At 37.9% G+C, this 26,753-nt stretch overlaps 1 protein-coding gene across 1 annotated transcript; it reads left to right on the forward strand.

The window, feature by feature from the left end:
- Nucleotides 1–16,781: 16,781 nt before the first annotated feature.
- LOC115235533 (fatty acid synthase-like) lies at nt 16,782–21,606 on the forward strand. The gene is made up of 5 exons (XM_029807386.1): nt 16,782–16,818; nt 17,255–17,479; nt 18,109–18,351; nt 19,145–19,487; nt 19,597–21,606. The coding sequence occupies exons 1-5, from the start codon at nt 16,782–16,784 to the stop codon at nt 21,110–21,112; spliced, it is 2,364 nt and encodes a 787-aa protein (XP_029663246.1). The 3' UTR covers nt 21,113–21,606.
- Nucleotides 21,607–26,753: the final 5,147 nt, after the last annotated feature.

The raw sequence follows: 26,753 nt of genomic DNA on the forward strand, positions 1-26,753 counted from the left end.
TTTTTTTTGCTTCTAACCCCCGTGCACGCACATGAACGGGTATACGCGCGATGCCATCGCGGTCGGATAGAATTTATATTTCGCTCGGCGCGTTATCGTTGATTTATCGCAAGACCCAGTTTTCCACATTTCTCTGCGCCTCGGGCGTAACCATTTTTTTTTTTTTTTTTTGACCCGCGCTCGTTTTGAAAAGGAGGAAAAAAATAGCGACGAGTTATCGCCGCGTAAAAGCGCATTGCACGCGATGATCGGTTGTTTTCGATACGTTATGATATGAACAATAATTGCGAATGAAATACCGTATAAACGTTGTGACAGAAATAACAAAGCTACGCAATGTTCTAAAAATCTAACGAAAGCGTTTGCGTGTACACGTATTTTCATATATAAATGCAGAGACAAATTTTGGCAGCGCCATGATTCGACAATCATTTGTGTAGAATTGCACAATTCAAATAGATAAATATTTATTGTGTATGTGTGTGTTACGTTACTTGAAAAAATATATTCCGTATTAATCATATACTGGAGTCTACTCTTTAACATTTATATATATATATGCGAAATATTACATTATATTATAGAAATAGTTTAAATTATAAACTAATTTTTATTAAAATATTTATTAATATATGAATAATGTATCACAGAAGTCTTTCATTATATTAATTACTTGATCCTGTGATTCGCATTCTCAATTTGAATTATATTTAAATCATTGAAAAGTCATACGATAAAGTATCAAACGAAATATTTTTGACTTTAATTGAAATACATGAACAGAATGAGCCTGTGTGTAGGTGTTATGTAAAAAAATGTATTGTTATATAAAATAACAAGAAACTAAAATGCTATTGTTGTATTAAAGTGATACATAGACAATGTGTCGCGAAATATTTTTATATTTGTTCGCGTTCAATAAAGTTGTTGTTTTCCCGATTTGTTTTTCTTCGGAGAGAGCTCAGCGCGAATCTTAATTAGAATATACGTATTTCGGAGAACGTAGATGAGTTTATTGGTAACGGCGTTCATGCGTATCTGCAATAACAGGATCATGAGCTTATAGCTGAAGCTTAAGGGGTTCGATCAATTATTGTTCGCCTCCTATCTACATCACGTGAGGCTATGGCATCGGCCGACCTACAACAGGCGCATTCTAAACTGCGTTCACGCGTGTACTTTCCACTGTTATCAGCAAGCAAGTCATCTTCAGGTTCAAAGGATAAAGATATTATGCTATCCACTGATGAAAATCTGATCATTTCTGATTGTTCTAAAAATTAACCATATTTCGAAAAAATAAGTCGTTCCTATATTTATTCAAAGAATTATTCACACAATAAAATTCTGCGGCATAATTTTTCATAATAAGAGCAAGAATAATGGAGAATATTATCATTAATTTGAAATAATTAACGCGGTTTCTACATACTTTATTATTTATCGAAATATGCGTGCTTTTTACGTGAATTGAATCTATTGTATGGAAAGTTTTATAAGGAGCTTCTTATTTTTTTAAATATGATATAACATGGTTTTTAGATGGTGCATATTATTACGTTAATAATTTATTTTATTTATAAAGTTAAATAAGCTTCTTGCGGATCGCATATATATTATTTTGTTATTTTCAACCGGAACGTCCTTCGACACTGAGAATATATAGTGCAATGTCGAGCACATATTATGCAAGATCGCGGATTATCACGTGTGAAACGTTCTATAGGAGAATTCAGGATCAGTTAGTTGACTATACCGTCGCGACTAGGCCGCTTATCTCGCTGCTGTGGCATGCTAATCAACGAGGTATACTATGGCCTACGCCTGTATATAGGACAAGCGAGTTCCGGCAGTTATCTCGATTTGTCCAAATAATCCCGGAACAAATCGTTGCGGGCGGCGATTAACTTCCGCCTCGTTTCTATTTTGTGCAGTGTACGTCTGTCGACGGTGCCCATTCGTTTCTGTTTCCTCCAGTTGGCGCTAAAGCGCTATCGATAGGGAGAAAAGCCGACGCGTATAAATTCATTCTTTCAAATGCATCATCGGGAATACTTTATCGTTTCAGGGAGAAATAATTTCATCCAGCTATTAATGCTATCGCGCTGCAACTCATCTCGAGCCGCGAAAATCAATCCTCTCGTACGTTCGATCGTAAAACTTTCTATCTCTTGTAACTTGTTGTTTTGCTTGGATTCGCACACAGCAAAATCCGCTACGCTATTATTCTCGTCGGCGCTTCGCAATCTCGTTTCGCAGTTTATCTTTGCGAATTACCTCCTCGCGCTCCAAGCGCTGATTACGCGTCAATCATTTAAGAGAGGCGGGAAAAGAAATAAAGTCGCGAGCCTTAAAGACGATGTCGCGCGAAAGTCTTTTACAAAGAGTTCACCCACCGCGAGGGGGACGAAATATTACATTATATTATAGAAATAGTTTAAATTATAAACTAATTTTTATTAAAATATTTATTAATATATGAATAATGTATCACAGAAGTCTTTCATTATATTAATTACTTGATCCTGTGATTCGCATTCTCAATTTGAATTATATTTAAATCATTGAAAAGTCATACGATAAAGTATCAAACGAAATATTTTTGACTTTAATTGAAATACATGAACAGAATGAGCCTGTGTGTAGGTGTTATGTAAAAAAATGTATTGTTATATAAAATAACAAGAAACTAAAATGCTATTGTTGTATTAAAGTGATACATAGACAATGTGTCGCGAAATATTTTTATATTTGTTCGCGTTCAATAAAGTTGTTGTTTTCCCGATTTGTTTTTCTTCGGAGAGAGCTCAGCGCGAATCTTAATTAGAATATACGTATTTCGGAGAACGTAGATGAGTTTATTGGTAACGGCGTTCATGCGTATCTGCAATAACAGGATCATGAGCTTATAGCTGAAGCTTAAGGGGTTCGATCAATTATTGTTCGCCTCCTATCTACATCACGTGAGGCTATGGCATCGGCCGACCTACAACAGGCGCATTCTAAACTGCGTTCACGCGTGTACTTTCCACTGTTATCAGCAAGCAAGTCATCTTCAGGTTCAAAGGATAAAGATATTATGCTATCCACTGATGAAAATCTGATCATTTCTGATTGTTCTAAAAATTAACCATATTTCGAAAAAATAAGTCGTTCCTATATTTATTCAAAGAATTATTCACACAATAAAATTCTGCGGCATAATTTTTCATAATAAGAGCAAGAATAATGGAGAATATTATCATTAATTTGAAATAATTAACGCGGTTTCTACATACTTTATTATTTATCGAAATATGCGTGCTTTTTACGTGAATTGAATCTATTGTATGGAAAGTTTTATAAGGAGCTTCTTATTTTTTTAAATATGATATAACATGGTTTTTAGATGGTGCATATTATTACGTTAATAATTTATTTTATTTATAAAGTTAAATAAGCTTCTTGCGGATCGCATATATATTATTTTGTTATTTTCAACCGGAACGTCCTTCGACACTGAGAATATATAGTGCAATGTCGAGCACATATTATGCAAGATCGCGGATTATCACGTGTGAAACGTTCTATAGGAGAATTCAGGATCAGTTAGTTGACTATACCGTCGCGACTAGGCCGCTTATCTCGCTGCTGTGGCATGCTAATCAACGAGGTATACTATGGCCTACGCCTGTATATAGGACAAGCGAGTTCCGGCAGTTATCTCGATTTGTCCAAATAATCCCGGAACAAATCGTTGCGGGCGGCGATTAACTTCCGCCTCGTTTCTATTTTGTGCAGTGTACGTCTGTCGACGGTGCCCATTCGTTTCTGTTTCCTCCAGTTGGCGCTAAAGCGCTATCGATAGGGAGAAAAGCCGACGCGTATAAATTCATTCTTTCAAATGCATCATCGGGAATACTTTATCGTTTCAGGGAGAAATAATTTCATCCAGCTATTAATGCTATCGCGCTGCAACTCATCTCGAGCCGCGAAAATCAATCCTCTCGTACGTTCGATCGTAAAACTTTCTATCTCTTGTAACTTGTTGTTTTGCTTGGATTCGCACACAGCAAAATCCGCTACGCTATTATTCTCGTCGGCGCTTCGCAATCTCGTTTCGCAGTTTATCTTTGCGAATTACCTCCTCGCGCTCCAAGCGCTGATTACGCGTCAATCATTTAAGAGAGGCGGGAAAAGAAATAAAGTCGCGAGCCTTAAAGACGATGTCGCGCGAAAGTCTTTTACAAAGAGTTCACCCACCGCGAGGGGGAGAGATGGCGAGGAATAATATCGTCCCACGACGAGATCCTTCCGGTAAACTCCCTGGTGGCGCACCTCCCGCCGCTTTTCTCGAAACGAAGAGAAAATTGGAAGAGACCGGAGACGGCGGCCTCTCCAAGGCGGTTCTCCAACCGGCGGCGCGGCGGGGAAGCTAGAAGAGGCGCCGAGCGGGAAGAGATCTGCTCTCGCGCTCGTCCTGAAACGCGCTCCTCGGGGACTCGCGAATGAAATTTCATTTCGGGAGCGCCGTAATCCCGGAATTGTTACTTGACTTCGTTCGCGGAACGAGAGCATGAAAGGGATCCCGTAGATTCGCCCTGTAATCGGTGAAATGTACCTCTATTTTCCTCCCCGCGCACCCCCCAACCACCCTCTCTCGCTCACTCCATCGCCTCCGCGCTACTTACTCTTCTTCTTTAACCGACACGAGATCCTCATTGTTTCGTACACCTGTGCTTGCAATTGGCTCGCCTCGAATTCCAAAGGGATCAGCCGTAGGGCTTGATAAGACCTTGAAGGCGTTGTTGAACGAACAGAAGCGAATCGATATAATTTGCATGGATATTCACAACCGGGCGCGTTTGATATCGCGATTTTACGAAGGAGCCGTAAACTATGAGAGATTATTCCACGTATCTCGAAACGATAATCTATCCGGAGTGCCTCGAATAATGTAAATTCGTAATTAAGGAAGCAACATAAATATATTATTCATATACTTGTCAGAACGTTAGTTTACAAAATATTATAAAGCTAACTGGATTGATAGCTTATGCTAACTGGCTTGATAACGTATATTGATTATGAGATTAATGGAGAAATATATAGCAATGTGACTATTAATTAGAGGAAAATTATGGTCTTGGAATAGTCAGAAACTTCGACTCTCCAATTTCCAATTCGCTTGCGTTAAACTACGCTTCCTCTCCTCTTTGCACTGATGGAACTATCTGAGCATCCGCCATGATCTCACTCCGCTAACCTAATTTTCGGTAAGAGATTAATCGTATAATTCAACGTCGAGTGACGTGCAGACGCCGTCGATAGCACGAATGCGGGCCAAAATGGTATTACAGCCGGATCCGAGGGAATCGATTCCCATCGATATGATCGTCCCGAAGCCTCCAAAAGGATAGGATAGAGTAAGAGACGTGGAATTTAGATCGCGAATACCTCAAGGAACATTAATTAATCATTCGTATCGGCAATATATGAATCAATTCGGATTATCGCGCGTAGACGACTTGATCCATTTATACAGATTACGTGTTAACTAAACAATTATTATATATATAATACTGCTACAATGTGGTGCATGTAATAATTTTTTTACTATAGAATAATTCTAGATAATTCTTACTATATATATAATAGTTACGTGTTCTCTCTTTCTATATATTTTTTCAAACTTTGAACTCGATCTATTTCTTATTACGTTTTTTATGATTTTCACTAAGCTAATCAAACATATCTCTTGCCATAAGATATAAAAGAAACTTCTTTTGTAGACTGCAATGAGAAAGACAAGGGAGCTATTTTTCTCGATTGAAGTTTTGATCGTCAGAGTTCTAATGTATATAAAATTTAATTCTGATAACTTACAGAAAGATCTGTGTATGATCCATATGTGTCTCACGATATGTGGCAAATCTCTTAAAAAAGACAAATGCGAATTCTTGTACGAGAAACTCGATAAAATTGCGCGTTAATTCTTTCAGATACTAGCATAGTTACCATTTTGATATTTTCTCAGAGCTTGAAGTTTGGCATCGTGTGTGTGTGTGTGCGTGTATGTATGCTGCAAGTATAATTTGACTAACATAAGTTAAAATATTGAATATTGATAGAGATCATAAGAATTTCAAATTTATAAGCGAGTAAAGTTAATTACACATTGATTAATTTTAAATTATATATTATTAAATTAAAACTTTACAAGCCCTATATTTATTCCTAATAATTGCTATCTGTAACAGCAATTTTTGTATAAATGTAATAGAAAAAAGGAAAAGAAAAATTGTTAGTTATATAAAAGAGAAAAAAAATTGATACGTTTCGGGAGGGAGAAAGAGATAAAGACTACGATTGTGACAAAATGACGAAGAGAAAAGAAGAGGACAAGAAAGAAGATATATAGTACTTCAACTCGCGATTAGATGACTTGTCAACCTACGAGAAAATTGCGTTTTACAAACTTGTTTCGAGAAAAGAATTGGAGGGAATTGCGGACGAGGGCAGCCTCCGTCGTAGGCAGGTAAAAGAAGCGGTGAAGAAGGGAAGGAAAGAATGGGTCGGCCACGTGCTAGGAGAGAGGATCAAGATGAGGACGACGAGGAGTAAAAAGGAAGATGCTCCCCCCTCCTCGCGTTAGGGCAAAGCAGTCTGAACTGAGCTTCGAGCAATGCAAAGTCGCTACTTCTGTCGTAGCTGCCCCGTCTCCCTCCACCCCATCACCCTTCCCTCCCTCGATTCTCCCTCGTCGTCTTCACCTACTCCTTACAAAGAGAGACACAAATTGCCTTGGAACTTAGTTTCGTCGGATATAAAGGACTTTCCGATTACGTTACCCGTATTCCGTGATTGATCTGAGATGACGATTGCGAGGGCAACTCGACGTGACCTCCTTCGCACGCTTACTCCCCGTACTGTCTTGTCTAAGGAATTATAAGAAAAGTGTTATTTGCAGCTCTCACATTACATTTCTTCCAACGTCCCTACGTGTCCTGTCACTGGCTTTTCCCAAATATCGGTGGCTCTTCCGTGAGCGGAAAATTTGTAGCGGAAATGTTATTACATTATATCGTATGTCAATTATATTATATTATACATAGTTCGATCAAGAGCACGCAAATATCGCATTCTGTTTTACATGTAGATAAAACTTACATGCATAAATAATGTGACAAAATATTGGACGCGTCCCTAAATTTGTAATGCCAGTTTGTTCTCTAGACAATTTCAAGGGACAAAATTATGTAGCATACTTAATATTGTCGCCAAATACGAGAGCCCAGCTAGACGAACCACACGTCCGTCGCAGGAAAGAAACACATATGTCGAACGAACGTTATGTAAATAAACAATACAAACATCAACCGTAATCGTTGAGGCGAAAGTGATATTTGTAGATCGGACATAGCGAGTATTCGAATTACAAGGTTCAACGATCGGAGAAGGTCCAGCACCAAACGACCGTACGAGGGCGATTGGCCGGTCTTTCAGGACACCCCCTCGAGCGCAGTTTACGTAGTTTACATACGCGGGATGAAGCGAGGCTTTGCGAACGGCCGAGAGATAAGCCGCGTCCGAGCGCCGCGTCCGACCGTCCGACCTTATCCCTCTTTTTTCGCCTAATATGGCGATAAAATAAGGAAAGAGTCCCCACGGAGAGAAAAAAAATGGATCTCATCCCCGTGCTGTGATTCTTTCGGATTTTACGCTTCAGGAAGAAGCTTCGACGTTGCTCGCGACAGAATTTCCACCCCGATTGGTTTCCACTCTGCTCGCGCCGTAATAAATACGCTGGATCGGCCTGTTCCAGCCGCGTGAATATGGAGCCAAGAATAAAAGCGACATATATTTGTGTGTAAGCGATTGTTATTTGACAAATAATCACAGTTTCATACACACGCACACATATAAGCGAATAAATTTATGATCAATTTATTCTAATCATTAAAATTTTGACATGCATATATTATATTCTGCATATAATATATACATAAAAAAACGTATTATTGTATATAAAAGGAATATAGATCTATCATCAGTAGAATTAAATTTATTTTTTACGAAAGAAAATAATTACAAATTATTTCGATCTAAAAAGATGTTGTTTTATGGATCATTCACGCGATTTTATAGATTGAATAATTATATAAAAATTCTCAACATTTGATTAAATAGTGGACGCAAAAATAGATCATGCTGTACATGATGATTAAAAATAAAGTAACAAAGAACTAGTAACGATTGCCAATCACATCCTCCTAAAACTAGTTTGACTGACTTTCCCGCTGCTCTTATGTCGAGCGAAGGAAATTTGGGCAAAACCGACACAGAGCCGTTTGATTTCCATGTTTATCGGTGCAAAATGTACATACGGAAACGGTCACATGGGCGTACGATAACGAGCGTAAGGGCAAAGGGCTGGTCGTACGTGTTTTCGAATTTTCCGGGCGAGAGCGCGTTGATTCAAAGGGCGCGTAGGTTAATGATTCTCTCCTGATCCTTCCCCCTGTGATCCTCTCTTATTTATGGCATGCATCTCTCTTTCCATTTTCCGTCCTTATCATCTATATCAATCTACGCACGGAAGTTGATTCGCAATCTCGGACCGCGGTACAGAGGGGAGAGGGGAAAAATTCGGCAAAAACAAAGAAAGTAGCAGAGAAAAATGCGAGAGAAAATTTTTTACTGCGAATGAAATATTTCATGGAACCGATTGTGAGTTTGAACGTTTTCCGGTTGATCGGACGATGCACCGTGGGCGCCGATGTGGAAATCTCCGTCCTCTCTTCGCGCTGCAACCGGTCAACCCGTAATCTCACGCTACCTTCTATTTTATAAGAGGGAGCACAGAAAATTGGTTGATATCAAGAGTCCCCCGGTCGCGTCGTACCCACCAGCCATTGACGAATAATAACGGGTATTTGTTTTCGGCCTGCATCGCCGACAGAGTTGCATTAAACTCATTAAAATTGCAATTTAATATATAAAATAATTACTGGGAATATAAAAGGAGTGCAATCTTTAAAAAGAGAATTCAACATTTTTGTACACATAGATTTTTAATTAAAGATTTAAAAAAATAAAATCTCTTTTCTTTATGTATTATAATTACTGTATCGTATATATGCTTTTTTAGTTTCCATTCACGCTTTGTGAAAAAGTTTAGCTGTGTTTAAATTTAAACCGCAATTTGTGTGCGTTCAAGAAATGGTGAACTACTCTAGAAATTATGACACACACATTATTACAATCAAATGATAGATTATACGAGGAAGAAACTTCTTCTGTTTGATGAAGGACTTATCACAATGAGGCTAGAAGGATTCCAAGTTGTCTGAGCAATCAGTCGCCCGCATGTTTGGATTGCTAACCCTCTACTTTATTCCTCTTTTTTACTCCTGCAGCTTCTCTCTCTTCTCCCGTTTGAAAGACTTGCCTTCATTGATCTCTCAAGGTAAAGAATTTTACGTAATTAAGAAAATAAAATTACATCACAAATAATCACAGTAATTTATTATTAATTAAACAGCATGCTCTATGAATACATTAACGTCTTAAATATCTAATATATATTATTAATGCATTAATTTTATTTTTGGCCAAGCGTGTGCAGCTTTATCTACTTTTTGACAAATTTTATGTGTGTTTTTAAAGATGAATAAAATTTATAATAAATCAATTTATATAAATATAGAGAGAGAAACGAGAGAAATATTGCAGACATACAGCAGGCTTGAAAAGGACAGCGACAAGGGGGCAAAATCGGGGAGGAACCAACAACGCGGTGCGTCTCTTCGCGGCCAAACGTTCGGAATAACGCGAAAACGTGATAACTGCTACTCTCCGACATGGTAGAACTCGTTCGTCCGAACAAAAGTCTAATTCGTGCAGCGGCGGCGGCAGTATTAGCGACGTGGGAGGCGGGCATCGTTATATAGAGGCTCTCGTGCGGCTGGTCGTGGCGAAATTTAGCGTGTGTCGAAGGCAGGAAGTTTCCACGGTTCTCTCACACGCGCGATGACAAAGGACAACGGCCGGGCGATGCGCATTCGTACGGATTCTACGGGCAAAGTTTGTTGAAGCCCTAGTCGAGTCGCTCGTTCACGTGCACGTGCGCATCCAGGTCCACGTCCGTGCGTTTGGACTCGCGCGCATGAAACCGCCTCCGCTTGAGAATACGCGAATATTCTATTAGGGACTTAGGTACACCGAGAGATAGATAGATAGAGAGAGAAAGAGAAAGAGAGACAGAGAGAGGAGAGAGAGCGAAACATAAGTGCGTCGACTGTGCAGGACGAGAAAGGGATTAGACGAACTATTCGCACGGAATTGTGGCTCGGGAGCGTGTATGCTAGTGTCCTATTGGACCCCTTCACGTCGCCTTCCTTCAGGAAACATCGTTGCGCTTTGCAGGATTCTCTATCTATCTCTCTCCGTAACTTCTAATTCCTGATAGGGAGACTCGTGACGAGAGAGGAGAGAAACGCCGAGCAAAGTCAGTATGCTGCGTTTGATTACGCTTCCCGATCCGATTGTACAGTCGACGAGTACGAGTACTTTGTACGAGTTTTCGTCTGACGAACTCTCTCCCGATGAGAGAGAGAAAGAGAGAGAAAGACAGAGTCATCGGGATTGCGCCGTGTCCGCTTTGGGATACGTCGCATACGTTTGAAAACTGCGCCAAATAAAGCGTAAGTAAGCGCCTTCTCGTTTGCACGTCTGAAGGTTCGAAAATATTCAACATTCATCATTACGTCGACATGTAAATACCTCGTCCAAAATTCGCATTTAAGGTAATAATTTTTTTTTTTTTTCATTTACATATCATTTTTCTCCAAATCTTGGCAGCGTGTGCGCCACATTTTCCTTTACGCGCGTTGAAAATTTCAGAAACTTGCTTATATATATATATATAATAGTAAATTTGTAAAGATTAATTTTGGGGAGCGCGTTGTAAATGCGCTTTAAGCCGGCTAGGAAGTAAATGTAATATTAGTTGTTGCTAATCTGATTATTAGCATACTGTCGGATCATAGTGTTTACCGGCTCTTACCGATGTATAAGCTTACGTGTACGGATATCTCGTGAATATACGAGTGTCCTAAAAGTGTATCGCCCATTGGCGAGTTTCTTTTTTGTTGCGATATATATGTCGATGATATAATCGGATTTTGCCAATAGCAGCCGCGGCAATTGCGCAGATAGCCACGGATGCTATTAGAATAATCTGGACGCAACCCAGAAGCTGATCCTGCGGCAAATGGATTTTCATTGAAAGGCATCGCGGATAGTCGAGGCCGAAGCCGGGAAATTGCCGATATTTTAAGAGCATTTTCATAACTTTTGCCAATTTCCGGTCTTGAGGCAATAATATCAGGCCGACCCAATTAGCTGTCGAGCTACCAAAAAATGCAAAGATGGTCGGACAAAATATTCCGATAGTAATCTAAGATTGCGTGATTGACTAGCATATAATCGACGATTTAATAAGAGATAATGTATTTTGAAATAATATACTCAAACTAAAAAGATTCTTTGATTTTCCCGATATTTTTGTTCAAAATTTCAAGTAAAAAAAATATTTCAAAAATTTTTTGGTGCAACTTCCTAAAATAAATTTTTTTATTGCATGCGTTTTCTAATGTCTTCAGTTATATAAAAGAAAAATATCGAGCCTCTTAAGCTTCAAGTTCTAGATTTGTAAATGTATTGAAGAAAACTGAATAAATTTTTGTAAGATAACATTTCTCACTTACATAACATTTTTATTTTTTTATCAATAAAAATTACAATAAAAAATATATATTGCATATTTAATATTTTGTTAAGATGTTGAATATACGAACAGTGATACATATACGTATATTTATAATATATTTTAAACGCATAATTCATTTGGTTTGCGGACTTTTTACAATATGAGAGCAAAATTATCAAAAAGAAAGAATTTCTTTAAAAAATTTCCAGAGTTTCAATAAAATCTCATGAGAAGTCTTTGATTTGTTCCAGGTACAAAAGATCCGTAAGAATTCCAGGTTTTTTACTGTTTTTTCAGGGAATAGATACCCTGTAATATTATAAGATCGTTCATACATTGACGTATTGACGTTCAAATTTGATCTCGCAACACATCCTATTAATCCTTATAGCTTCGCACAATTTCATTTACTTCGCTTTATGCCGAATCGAAAGAAATATCCCTGTCTGCTAAAACTTCGCTGAAATAGCACGATTTTCCTTTACATCGAGTGAATTGGCCGCGCGCGAACGCGCACGTAATTTCTCGGGATTTTGCAGAAATTCGCAGAAATCGCGAGAGAGAAATCGTAACCACTTCTCGATAGAGTAATCACAAACCGATTTTAATAATAACCGTTCGTTAACGCGCGACGCGTCGATTGGCAGGCTCAATTAAAATCCGGTGGGTCTTTCGAATCGACACGCCGGTCGTTCGCTGATATACCGTAAAACGTAATCACTCCATGGCGCCAGATGAGCCAGAATAACGCGCGTCGGTTCGACGATAATTTATGTTATCGCGGGGCACCCGAATCCTGATCCTGGCGCAAGAGTTATAGACTAATTAAATCGGTGACGGAGCGTGTTAGTGCTTTCACCGAATGCACGCGGCTAATTACCAGTTTACGACGAACCAATGGTACGGTACAGGCGATTTGTCGCGGGTTCCCTTCTAATTGCACGCATCAACGTTCGTTGTCAGCTTGTAATCCCGCAGGCGTAACTGCGATTGATTATGAGCGCTAACAGTTCGAAGCAACTTCTTGCTCCGACGGTGTGAATGTTTTGCATCTCTCGCGATTGAATCGCGCGAAAATTACCCGTGGCTTAAAAATATTCTCTCTACATATATGCGCGCAATATATATTTATCCAATTTAAAATATTTACAGCCGAGAATAAGATTTTTTTTTTCATTGAAAACAATCTTCGCGCACCTCATTTCTTTCTCCCTTTATCCTCCAGATCGGCCCTTGCGTCGTCGTTGATCCGCCGCGTTGACAAACTTACGAAGACGCGATGGAAATAAAGTGTCGATTTTTCCAAAGGACAGAATTAGGAGGCACTTGGCTGGCGATGGGCCAGGCAACCAAGTTTCCGATATGCAATTCCGCTTTATTTCCGGATCGTTTGGCGCGCCCGCGCACTCGTGCGAGGGCTAATGTAATGGAAATGCTGTAAGCCCTCTATGTTCTATGCATATTATTGTGCCACTTCCACGCCGCGTCGCAACGCTAATAATTGTTATGGCCCGATAGAGTCCAATTCTAACGGCGCGTTGGGTGGGGAAGAGGATAGGGGGAGGAGGGACGGCGTGGATGGGATCGGATCGGACCCGGCCTCGCCGCGATTCTGACATTGAATAAATTGCAACTGTTTTTCCGCGTCCGTGACTCTTTTCAACCGACCGATCGGCAATACTCGACGGGATCTGGCCGCGCAATATCGATTCGGATTCGTTCGATGGGACCGGCGGCTAAACTGATTCGACTTTGAAGCCCACGTTTACGCATCGATTCGCGCTCGGTTGCCATACTCTGCGATAGCTCTAGATATCGCCGAAAGAGACCGATTACAATTGATTTTTTTTTTTTAGCTTATCTCTAACCGGAAGCGCTTTGATTTGCTGCCGTCGAATTGATTTATATATAATATATACATATCAAAAAATATTCATATTTTTTTCTATTTTATGATCAAATTTGAAAGGTTGGTCTATAATGTACCGTGTACAGTAGCATGCAAATTATTGTCAAATTAACACTATCAAGAATTATTAACAAATAGAAAATTATAAGTATAACAAATATACACATATAAAAATAAATAAGATATTACATTATGCATGCATCGTGAACAGGTTGCCACTTTAATCTTTGCTCGAAGCCTGTTTTTAGAAAAAGAAAAGAAAGAAAGAAACAAAAAAGAAAAAGAAGAGATATTTGTCACACATTTAATTACTTTTTCAAATTATATAAATATATTTTTTTTCACAGGAAATATTGCTACTAAAAAATATAGCGAATAACATAATAATGACAACACATAAAGATTACCATTAAAATTGCATTCTTTCCTATGTTTTTTAATGTAATTATTTGTAATTATTTAATGTAATTCTTTGTGTGTATTATATTACCTTTTTTAAGAAAATAAGAAAAATAAAATAATTCATGCCAAACGCTCAAAGATCTTTCTCTGAATAGACCTAAAGATCCTTTTCTCTTGTGTAAACCCAACTCTGGGCCAAAATCAATAAAGTGGCAATTCTGGTTGTGAATACAGATTCAAATTTTTTCGATGAAAGTCATATGACATGAAGAAGATAAAATTTTTATTATTCCTTCCTTGATATTTTAACTGCATCAAATGCTAATCACGCAGGAATTAATAACAAACTCTGCGCACAAGGATATTTTTCGTTAAATCGCAGTACAAAATGGGAAGCCTCTCTTTATTAATCCTGCTGGGAAGAGAGAAAGGGGAAGGGGGGAGGGAGTAACGATAACGTTCTGTGCGAAGTGTTCTCAAGTTAGGTCGATAGCATCATTAGAATTTGAAACGCAAATGAGAGGCTCTCTCTTTCTCTCTCGCTTTCCTTGTCTCCATACCGTCTCGAAATCCCGGCAAAAATCACTTGGCGCGCTGGTATTTTCGGTGTGCAAAGGCTACGATTTTATTTCCTTCGTGCCAGCTTGCGCTGCGTGCTCGTAGACGCCTCTGTAAGATCGGGGCCATTTCGCGTCTCTCGCAACACCGTGCCATGTAAACGAGGATATTTCTCGTCGTAACAAGCGGTAACTAAACGCATAAGGCGAGCGTAAGATAAATTCTAGAATGATGCTGTCGGCCTGGTTTGAGTTTGGCCATTGGTTTAATGAGCGCGTAAAAGTTAAAACAGTAAATGTCTCTCTTAAAAGCGCTTTTCCATCGTGGTTTCAAACGGTAATCTCAAACATATTTTCATCATGTTTTATATTCTTATTCCCACTCTCCCGCTTTCCACTTTTTTAATGATTAAGTTTATCCCGATTTTGCTATGCGTGACAATTCTTCACCGAGTTGCGTTCTTAAGGTCAGTTTTAATTTTTAGTCCTTGCCACAAAAATTAAAGAAAAATTTTGGCAAATTTTTTTGCGTGATCGTAGAAGTAAATATCAAAATAAGTTTTGTGTAATAGAATTTGTTTTATTCCAAGAACAACGTTCGTCAATCGTCAAAAATATATTATTGTTATTTATTTATTTATAAATTTATTTATCTTGTGTGTGAATAAAACAAATCTTTCTTTTTTATGCCGTAAAATTTATTGTTCGATGAGACCGATATTAGTTTAGCGAGTCGCTGTGTCTGAAAGGGAAAACGAAAGTTACCGAATGTCATCCTTGGCCTTTCGTCGGTAAATTGTAGTTGGAAAAGAGGAGGAGGTGAAAAGAAAAATGCTAGGAAAGGCAGGAAGTAAGATCTGGCGATGCGCCATAGCGATTTATTTATTTTTCCCCGTGCAAACTTTTAGCCGAGAAAGCTGTGGAAAGCGCCTGGACAAACAAAGGGAACAAAAACATTTTATTACGCGATTAAACTTGATGATGACAATATTTTAAAGGGTGATCAAGAGTTTGTCAAACGCAGTTTCCGCAGTTGACACATTAATCGATTAGTAGATTGTTATTAACAAGTGGATTTTAATAAAAAAAAAAGATATATGATTATAAAACGTGTCAACGATTATTATGTCTTCGCGCGGAAATATTTATTGCGTTGCATTGATTTTATATCTTTCGATTTTTAAAAATATAATTATTGATTAGTTTTCTGTCATAAATGTGTTTCTTAATCCTGAGCAATTTTCGAACCCGCAGAAAATCGGCGACGAGTCAGGCACGAAACGAGCAGACCGTAAAGACTCCGAAAGGTGTTCATGAAACCTTTATGCGATCATAAAGACAGTTCATAAAGTTTATACGCGCGGATGTGTAGTCGCTAAACTATCGCACGTAGACCTTTCGCGACAGCATGCAACCAGAATGTCCGCAAGAGACCGCATCGACGCATTTTACAACTGGAAAAACTATTACTCTGTCGCGTTTTACCGTCGACGAGGATCGTGCAAGGTTTGACATTTTACGTTTTTTGTATACATTATCCGTCGCATATATTATTTCTACTCCTGATAGAAACAATAGCTGACATCTCGTATTCTTTCTGACGATAATTATTAATGCGATTAATTTTCTAAAGTTTATCAAACAAGCATTCTCGCACGTTATTCAATCCACGAGGTAATCAATTACATAAGAAAAAATATGAATTGCAGATATTTTAGATTTTCAAATAGTTTTAATAATTAATCTCTCTAATAATAAATAATAATAAATAATGATTTTAATAATAACAATTTGTTTTTCTTTAATAAAAGTTACCACATTTGTACATTCAAACATAATAATCTGTACAATTTTCTTAGTTTATTCTTTACTAAATATAAATTTTTTTCAAATACGGTTCTATCCCTTTCGTCTTTTCTCCATATACATATAATGAATAATATATTAGCAGAGTTAGATTATATGTCAAAAGTAAAATGGACTTAAATAATTTCTTATCCATTATTTCCTGCATCGATTAAAATATTTATATCGGTACAGCAGTTGTTAAGATGGTTTACAATACGAAATCGTTTCTATTTTTACTTATACTAGAACAACGCTTCGCGCGCGCTATTTATTCTTTTTCATTAAACATTTTTAACGATATATACACAAAATAATGACTGTCAAAATATGCAATGACAGCCGCTCACGAAGTAAGCGCAATGACAGAACCAATCAGCATCGCGGAAAAGCGACAACAATACACTTCGAGACTTTCGAGTATCGACTTTACATGCCTTTTTTTAGATAGGATAAGAATTTTGCTCAAAAATGCCTTCATTCTGTCTTATAAAAAATGTCGACATAGTGGTCTTGCACGATTCTTCGAAGAAGAAATCTATTCTATATTATATTATTTTATTATAATTTTATTAACAGAGACAGTATAAAAAAAAATAATTGCTGAAGATATACTATTAATTTTGTTTAAAATAATTACAAAATATTAATGTTATGTTATTAAAAAAGAATAACAAATTAAAAAGTATTTGAATATTGTATAAAATGTCTTCGCGGATCGTCAAAGTCGACAATAATCGTTTTTTATCTCTCGATATTATTATATGATAATATTAATTATTTTTATAGGTACAAAGAATCCGACCATCTATACAAACGCTATTTTACCGCAATATATGACCAGCTGTCTTGCAACCATGGACATTTTTCTTCAACAACCGTACCCGGTATTATCATCCATGGTGATACCCGAGAAATCCATGAATAACAGCGATAAAGTTGACTTTGACCAAATCATTTGCAACATTCTTGGTTATGAAAAAGTCCATCCCGATGACAACTTCGAAAAGTTGGGTATCGATTCACTGGCTTCCATGGAGATAAAACAAATTTGTGAAAGAGACTATAATATTAATTTATCGTTCCGAGAGATCCGTGCCTTGACTACAAATAAATTAAAAAAATTATTGATGGCAAACATCGTATTTCCTTAACAGATCAGAAGAGAATGCAAAGAGGATCGCAAGTCTCTACAATATATACTTTTTAACTTATTAAACACTTTTCTTTTAAAACTCTTCTTTCCAATGTGTGTGTGTGAATATAATATAAAATCTTTGATTTTATAAATTAAATTATATAAATTTACATATAATATATATTACATCAATATGTTTTATTATATTAGTTGTACAAATAAGTTTCCGCCGTTTGACAAAAGTTGGCGCCACCAGTAAGTTACGGTTAAAATTGTCAGATGTAAAACGTCCTTATCGTAAGATTGGACATCAGTCAATAACATAACCTTAAAATATTAGTGATTTTTTATCAGTATAATATATTCTTTTGTGTGCGAAAATGTCGAGTTTTGAACCGAATAAGCGTCATTTGCGGGAACTTCTGATTTACTTCTTCAATTTGAAGAAATCTGCAGCTGAGGCGTACCGATTGCTTGTAGAAGCATATGGTGAGGCTGCCTTAAGTGAGAGAAGTTGTCGTGAGTGGTTTCAAAAGAGAGGCCAATCTGACGTTGGCTGGAAAACAAATTGACTCCTCGGGAAAGGTTTATCTCTTATTAAAAAAACGAAGGGAAGGAAGAGAACCGATCGTCGTATATATCACAGAAAAAGATTTCTCATGGTTGGAGAATGCAAAAGCAATACTAAGAAACTTTGACAGCAACAGTCAAGAAGTACTTTTTGTATCCCAAGACGAAGAATCACCTGGTACAATTTTAAAGAAAAAATTACATACAGATTCACTTTTATACATACGCATATATACTATTAAAAAAAAGAAACACTTTTTATATATCAAAAATTGGGCTATTTTTAAATCGCTAAAACTCGGCGAAAAATTATCGTAGATAAAAAAGCATTTTGAATCTTGAAGTTTCAACTTTAACCATGCTATCAATAGTTAAAATAAAAATTTTTTATTTTCTCATTTCTAAAAAATACAGGTCTAGTTTCAAAATTGTATAGCTCGGCCAAAAAATGGCAGAAATATTAAAAAAAAATAATTTTGGAGACAAAATGTACTTTATGAAACTTGGCTTACATTATGGATCCATCTCGAACTATCGAACGCGCGCGACACAATCAACATTTATGAAATAAGAAACGCTCTTTATAAAATACCAGAAACTTTAATCATAGAACACATAAGGAATACATGAAGTAATTAAAAGAACGAGCTATCAGTAACACGCCTGAACTTGATAATTATTCGAAATTCAAAATGTCTGCCGTAGTTGTTAAAAAGATTCGCACTTTGTTCTGGAAATGATCTTTTTTCTACCGCAACGAATAGCATAACTGCGGCACAGGAACATCGTATAGGGCCGTACCATAATTAAAAAATTCATTTCCCTCCTTTTTCAATTTTCAAAAATATCTATCCAAAAAAATATTGATTTAATCTTTTTTTTTTAAATAATAACATTTTTTTAATTTTGATGGAATGTTTATCAGCAGATTATTAGGTGTCTTGTCAGCTATCCTTACTTTTAATTTGCAGGTCTGATTGGATTTATAAACTCCATCCGACACGAGACTACAAACGTGCGTTACGTCTTCATTCAAGACAGTAACGCTCCCAAGTTCGATTTATCCGCAGAGTTTTACGTGGAACAATTGGATAAAGAATTATCGGCGAATGTATTAAAGGGAGGTCAGTGGGGCAGCTATCGGCATTTGCAATTAAATTGCCGTAGCGACGTGCAAGTGGAGCACGCTTATGTGAATACACTGAAGACAGGAGATTTAAGTAGCTTGAAGTGGATTCAAAGCCCATTAATGTACTGTCAGACCAAATATACAAATACACTCTGCAGTGTGTACTACGCATCTTTAAATTTCAAGTAAGTTTTGATAAGCGTTATTCGTCTCTCATTCAAGTTAATAATATGGACATAACATATTGCCATATTGATAAATACCATTGATAAATAAATTTTGTGTTAACAATAGGGATGTTATGCTAGCGACCGGTAAACTATCAACAAACACCGTCTCATTATCAGGGATGGAGAAGTATTTATTAGGACTTGAATTCTCCGGAAGAGACGCGAACGGTAATAGAGTTATGGGTATAGTTAAGACAATGGGATTGGCGACCACCGTGCTGCCGGATCTTCTCTGGAAAGTACCCGACAAATGGACATTGGAAGAGGCGGCAACAATACCGGTCGTTTACGCGACCAGTTACTACGCTTTATTTGTACGAGGTCAATTGAAATCGAGCGAGAGCGTGTTGATTCACTCCGGTGCGAGCGATGTCGGTCAAGCGGCAATCGCCATCGCGCTGCATGCCGGCTGCACAGTCTTTACTACTGTTGGCACGCTGGAAAAGCGGCTGTACCTCAAGAAAACATTTCCGCAATTGATTGACAAGAACATCGGTAATTCCCGAGATACGAGTTTCGAACAATTGATCCTTAACGAGACCCAGGGACGTGGAGTCGATGTGGTGCTAAACTCGCTTGCAGAAGAGAAACTGCATGCCAGCATACAATGCCTCGCGACTAACGGTCGATTTCTCGAGACCGGGAAATACAACATATTAAATGGCAACCGCATAGATATGTCGATATTTTTAAAGAACATCGCTTTCCACGGTATACAGCTGGAAATGCTGTTCGAGGATTGCGTGGATAAGCGAGAAACGATTAGATTTGTTACGGAGGGAATCAAGAATGGTGTGGTGCGTCCGTTACCGACAAAGGTATTTCGGGAGGAATATCTCGAACAGGGATTCCAATTTATGGCGACGGGAAAACACATCGGCAAGATATTGCTGAAGATACGAGACGAGGAATTGCAGAAGAATGTGCTGCCGATGCCAAAGACAGTGGCGGCCATACCGCGTACTTACATGAATCCGGAGAAATCATACGTGCTGATCGGCGGTCTTGGTGGATTTGGTCTAGAATTGGCTAATTGGATGATTGATCGCGGCGCAAGATTCATCATTCTCGTGTCCCGTACCGGCATACGCACCGGTTACCAGGCATTCCGCGTGCAACATTGGCGCGACAGGGGAATCAAAATTATTATCTCTACGGCAGACATCACGACGTTATCAGATGCCGAACGTTTGATCAATGAGAGCAACCAGTTGGCTCCGGTAGGCGGTATATTTAATCTGGCAGCTGTGCTACGCGACGGTTTGCTTGAGAATCTGCAGATAGCCGACTTCGAAATGGTAACCTTGCCAAAAGTCAACGGGACAAGAAATCTGGATGCGACGTCAAGAAAGTCCTGTCCGTTACTGGATCACTTTGTTGTGTTTTCGTCCTTATCGTGTGGTCGTGGCAATCCGGGTCAATCCAATTACTGTCTTGCGAATTCAGCTATGGAGAGAATGATGGAGCAGAGACGTGCCGCTAGTTTGCCCAGTCTTGCTATTCAATGGGGTACTATCAGAGATGTCGGCTTATATGAAGGTGAGATTTACGCCTTTACTTCTTTTTATGAAATTCAGTGATTCTCGATCTTTTTTCATGAATCTCATTGCCCTTTTTGGTTACTAGCACAACACATCGCGCGCTTCGCGCGCGCTATTTATTCTTTTTCATTAAACATTTTTAACGATATATACACAAAATAATGACTGTCAAAATATGCAATGACAGCCGCTCACGAAGTAAGCGCAATGACAGAACCAATCAGCATCGCGGAAAAGCGACAACGATACACTTCGAGACTTTCGAGTATCGACTTTACATGCCTTTTTTAGATAGGATAATCATATAGAATATTATAATGAAGTTTCTGCATTTTGCATTACTTCTCTTCATGGAGACTTGACTTTTCAATTTCTTCGCGCTTATTAGTCAATGCTGATAAAAGCGGAGCAGCTATAATTTCGCGCTTTCTTCTACCGTTCCCTAAAAACTCCGGTGCAGTTGTTGTTGTTGTCGTTGTAGTCATCCTTCTCCTACGGTTTCCTTCATATCTTCTGCGCCAATGGAATTGTTCCTTGTGAAAGAGTAACGCATCATTATTCTCCGTCACAGAAATTATCAAAATTATAAGTTAACACTTACAGATTCCTGGATCATAGCGCAGACCAGGATTGTCACGATTAGATACACCACTGTTAGCCTCATATCGTAAACTTGCACATCCAATGCTTGCACTGTAGTGCAGCAGTGTGATATTTATACAGCACTGACGAATGACGATATCTATTTGATAATATATAATTGCACGGGTCTATTTCGCTACACTTGCGTAATATACTGCTACGAATAATTATTTGCCGCTTAATGAGAGTAATTAATGATTTCACAAGATGCCAAAATGGACTTCTATAATTCGTTTTCCATTATTTCTTGCATCGATAAAAATTTTTATCGGTATAATAGTTGTTAAAATGGTTGTATAAATGGGTTGTATAAATGAGTAATATGTAATTTCCAATAATTTTGCGAGAAATAATTCTTCTTTTAAAAAGTCATAACAAAAGAAACAATTTTATGTCGTAAACCATTTTAATAATTACTGTACCGATAAAAATTTTTATCGGTGCAACAAATAATGGAAAACAAATTACAGAAGTCCATTTTAGCATCTTGAAATCATTAATTACTCTTATTAAGCGGCAAATAGTTATTGCTATCGATGCTATTTGCTTAGGAAATTACGATCTTCTCTTACCCAGAGTAATCTATTTCGTTACACGCAACAACGTAACTCTGTCACTGGTACCGCAATGCGTCCTATATGCCCAGATTCCGCTGCTACGTTATCCTCGTTTAATCCATTTTGATCCTTTTTTCGAGAACCCAGAACAATCTCTGTCGCGGTAAAACGATAGATCTCTCCGAACCGCAGCAGTATCGGTTCCATCTTCTTGCGCTTTCATCCTCTACTTTTATTCGCGTCACCGACTCAAAGTTCTTCTCTTTATCGCGAATAGTATCTCAATCAATCGAGAAAAAATGGATATAAGATCATATATAGCCAGCATATATATAATATTATATAACTACATAAGTCCATTTTTTCTCGGATATTGTTAAACAATTTTGATTTCTTGTGAAACAATGGACAGACGGAGATCGAGAAGCACACAGGAGAGACAAAAGGAAATTCGCAACGTTATCGCGCTTTTTAGATCAATCACAGTCAAAGCGGAACAAATTGGTCTCGTAGAGCTCGTCGCGTAAACGAGCATTTATAGAGAATTAGCGGTACTCCAATAATATAAATCTTCTTTATTATCAGGGCAAATTTATTGGAGAATATTATCGAACGTCGATTATCACGATAACATCGCGACGGTATCTGTCGGATTTCGAGTGCGGATTGTGTTCATTTGGGGCAAAATGTCCCGCGTGGCCGCGTAATACGAGTATTTATTACAAAAACGTTATTTATTGGCCGGCGATTCATCGAGCAAATGATTTGTTATTGTCACGTCGATCGATTCTAATGGCACGCTTGTAAAATTGACATTTTATCGGACTTGACAGTTGAATGAATTCAGAATTAATATAATAAACAATTGTTTTGAAAATTTTGTGAGGTTCACAATCTAAACTATTTTTTACGATTAATAAGGGAATGTATGCACTTTGGAATATTATGTGTGACTTTTATATTAATAAATTTAATATATTTAATTTCAATTTCTAAAATATTTTATCTTTTTATCTTGCGTTAATTTTAATACAAATTCTAAATGTTAATATCAATGTCCTTGCAGTAAAAAAGAACGGATAGTAATGCATATATATTTAGTTGAAAAATTATCATAACTGAATCGAATAAAAGGAACATAAAAAAAAGAAAAAAAAATTTATACTTGGAGAAAAGAAGAGTAGAAAAATACAAACTGTAAAAATATATACTTAATAGAAAGGCTTTTGCGAGATAGATCGTCAGAGGAACTCATTTATTGGCGCACTAACAATCCGGAGAACCGAAAGAGAAAGAAAGAGAGAGAGAGAGAAAAGGAGGAAGAAAGGGAATAATGTGCAGAAGTACGTGTAAAGCACGCGGAAATAAAGCCAAGGCGAACGAATTCAGTCATTTTCTCTTGTCCCACGACGTAATTGGAAACAGACTCGGGGATCGTCCTATGTATCAACACAGCCCGCCGGATAACCGGGCGTTCCCTTTCGCTTATCGGATAATTACGGGGTTGGGTTCTTCTAGCTGTGCGGATTGGAATGAAAGCTGCCGGGTTAACGTCGGAACGAGCTTCGGACGAGGATGAAGACGCACGGGAGCGGTGGATGGTGGCGGGGAAGCGGGGATGAGCTTGGTTATAGGAGGTAGAAGAAGAAGTCGTTACAAAAAGTTAAGTCGGATCAGACCGAGGGTTGCACGATCGTGCAAGGGATGAAGGCGTTAGATTAGCGTGATCTCCAGTGATAACGTTCCGCCACTTCCTCTTTTCCTCCTCCCCGTCACCATCCATTCGTTAACTTACCGTGCGCCCTTCGCGCACGCTTCTCTCTCTACCTTTCCCCCCCCCCCTTCCTCCCACCGATATCATCTCGTCCGGTCGGATTCTAGCGGACAGCATCTTAGCGCGTTGTTACCGTGCAATTACTGACCCCCCTAACGAGGGGTCGCGGGGATGCGACTTTTGAAAATCTCCTATTAGAAATAACGGCCCCTCAGCGAGCGTACGTGTTCCGAGCATCTAGGATAAATTGGGATCTGCAATGAAGCGCGAAGAGAACGTGAATTCTCAAATCTCGTCGAAAGAAGGAGACGCGCTGATGCCTCAATGTACGTATATAAGAATAATGACAGACCGGCCTGTAATTATCGTAATGCATAACGGTTTCTCTTTATTTCGGAATTTTTATGTCGGTTATATACTTTTGACTATGATATCTCAGAAATTAATAAAAAATCTATGAAAAAGAAATGTTATATTGCAATGTTCAATTAATTTATTTTGCATCTTATTTTCCTTACTGATTTGATTATTAATTGCTCTTTCAGAATCGATCTTTTCCCATCCAAAGATATTTTAGGAATTAGCAATTTTTAATATCAGAGCTTATTTAGTTAAGTAATCTTTTCTCTGTTAAGATTACAGAATAATTTCTACAGGAAGTAAATTAAATATATTTTCTATAAATTATAGAAAGTAGAAATGAACGTATCTCGATTCGTCGAACATTTCAATATAATACATTTTTTATTTGCGTATTGACATATGGTACGAGTTAGTTTCATTGATCTTATATCTATTTGGGAAGAGCCAATATTTTAATAGTATCTAAGAGCTTTTTATTTTTTTATTGATTGCACGCTAGATTGAATATTTTTTATATACTTTATGTGATTTTTATTTTCTTTTTTGAAAGTTTTTTTTATAGAGATTATTTAGAATTGTAATATGTGAGAAAATAATTATATGTAGAAAGATTTTGCCGAGATATGTATCAAGACTGAATGCAGTAAACGCATAATAATGTACTTTCCATAAAAAGTACGCATTATTTCTTAGGGAATTTTTATTCTTGAATATAAAAATTGCATATCAAGTAATTAGTATCAAGGTGCGAACAGAAAAGAAACAATAGATGACAATTGCAAAAATTATAAAAAGTCAATGCATATAAGGTAATGCATTTAATATAAATAATATAAAATAATATAATTGCATATATAAAATATTATGATCAAATTCTTTTATCGCAATTGCATTTTCTAACAAGGCACAAAATAGTGACGAAAATAGCCGTTATAATACCATTGTAAAGCGTTCATTGTGGTGGGTAATGCAACTTGTAATTACTTTGGAATTGTTGTGTCCCTCTACCATTGAAGATCAGCAATAAAGCTCGTTTGTATTTCTCTAATTAACCGCAGCCGTATTGTCGATTGCCATTTCGGTTGCAATTACGACGTTGCGACTTTGCAACTGTTCTAAACTTCGCTCCACAATCGCGTATATATATCAGAGACATATAATAATTGGTTTTTGGTACAACTAAAAGCATCCAGGATTAACTAAGTTTTACTGAAAAGGGAAGATTTAATATTTAACTAGGATAAAAACAGATATTTGTTATTTTAAAATACATACAATTATTTTGTGATTAGAAAATCAGCAAATTAAAAAAAAAAACATGAATTTCTCTTGCACAATTCATTCCTACATAAACTACCAAGCAGCATCGACAATTTTCAACAACGATCCTTTGACAGTCGTTAAGAGGAGCGAGACCAAGCAACGCTTTAAAGACGCAAGGGACGCCCGGAAGACAGGAGGAAGTTCCGGCAAGAAGAAAAATAAGAGGGCAAGAGAAAAGATCTTGGTAATGGTTGCCGACCGAGGAACGGTCAATTTAGACTTCAAAGGATTGTCCGGTATAAAGGATATATAAAAGGGGAGGTATGGTCTCTCTCTCTTCTCTTTCTTACGTCCCGAAGCAAATTCCGTCTCAGAGAGAGAAAGAGAGAGAGAGAGAGAAAGAGAGTGAGAAAGAAAATAAGCGATGCCTGCGACTTACGGAGAGCAAACGCGCTCCATTATTTCCCAATAAATTTCCAACACTGGAAGAGGACGGTCTCTTGCTTTCGCCTTTCCGGCGTGCAAGCGGCTATCCCCGTTCCCCCCGTTCCACGTGCACGTGCGAATCCGGTCTCCAAGTTTTAAAGTGGTTTTAAAGTGTCATCGCGCGCACTCTCTCGAGAGTGGACGATGCCAGTCCACTCGGCTCATTTCATCCGTTGTATCGGTAAACTATAACGAGACAAATGGATGTAGGAACGAAGCACGCCCTCACATCCGCCCCAGCTAGACGTCTTTCTTCCCTTCTTGTTCTGCTTCTTTTCTTTTTTCTCTTCTTCCGCTCCCTCCTTCTCTAACACGATCACTTTTGTCTCTCTCGTCTGTCCTCCGCGATAGGAGAGAACGAGGAGAGAATCAAAGTTGTGGACGTGGTCCACACATCCGCGACCATTTTCCCCCCTCGCCGTTCCTTAAATCCTCCCCTTCTCCACGTACTCTCCTCTGAACACGTACTTTAGCCAAAGTTGCCCCGTCTAGTCGCGATAGATATAAATGAACTTGGTACTTTCAATCGTTTCCAGTTCTTTTCCCGAGTCTGCTACGGACTACGGCGCGTAAAGCCGCTTAGTTCATCCTCCGA

Source organism: Formica exsecta, unplaced genomic scaffold (assembly GCF_003651465.1).
Source record: "Formica exsecta isolate Colony F162 unplaced genomic scaffold, ASM365146v1 scaffold11, whole genome shotgun sequence".
Taxonomy (NCBI): domain Eukaryota; kingdom Metazoa; phylum Arthropoda; class Insecta; order Hymenoptera; family Formicidae; genus Formica; species Formica exsecta.

Bases quoted from the DNA above. Each gene is read 5' to 3' on its own strand.
- LOC115235533 (XM_029807386.1), top strand. From the start codon at position 16,782: ATGACTGTCAAAATATGCAATGACAGCCGCTCACGAA. The intron at 16,819-17,254 runs GTAAGCGCAATG...TTATTTTTATAG, and splicing joins CAATGACAGCCGCTCACGAA to GTACAAAGAATCCGACCATC. The intron at 18,352-19,144 runs GTACAATTTTAA...TTTAATTTGCAG, and splicing joins CCAAGACGAAGAATCACCTG to GTCTGATTGGATTTATAAAC.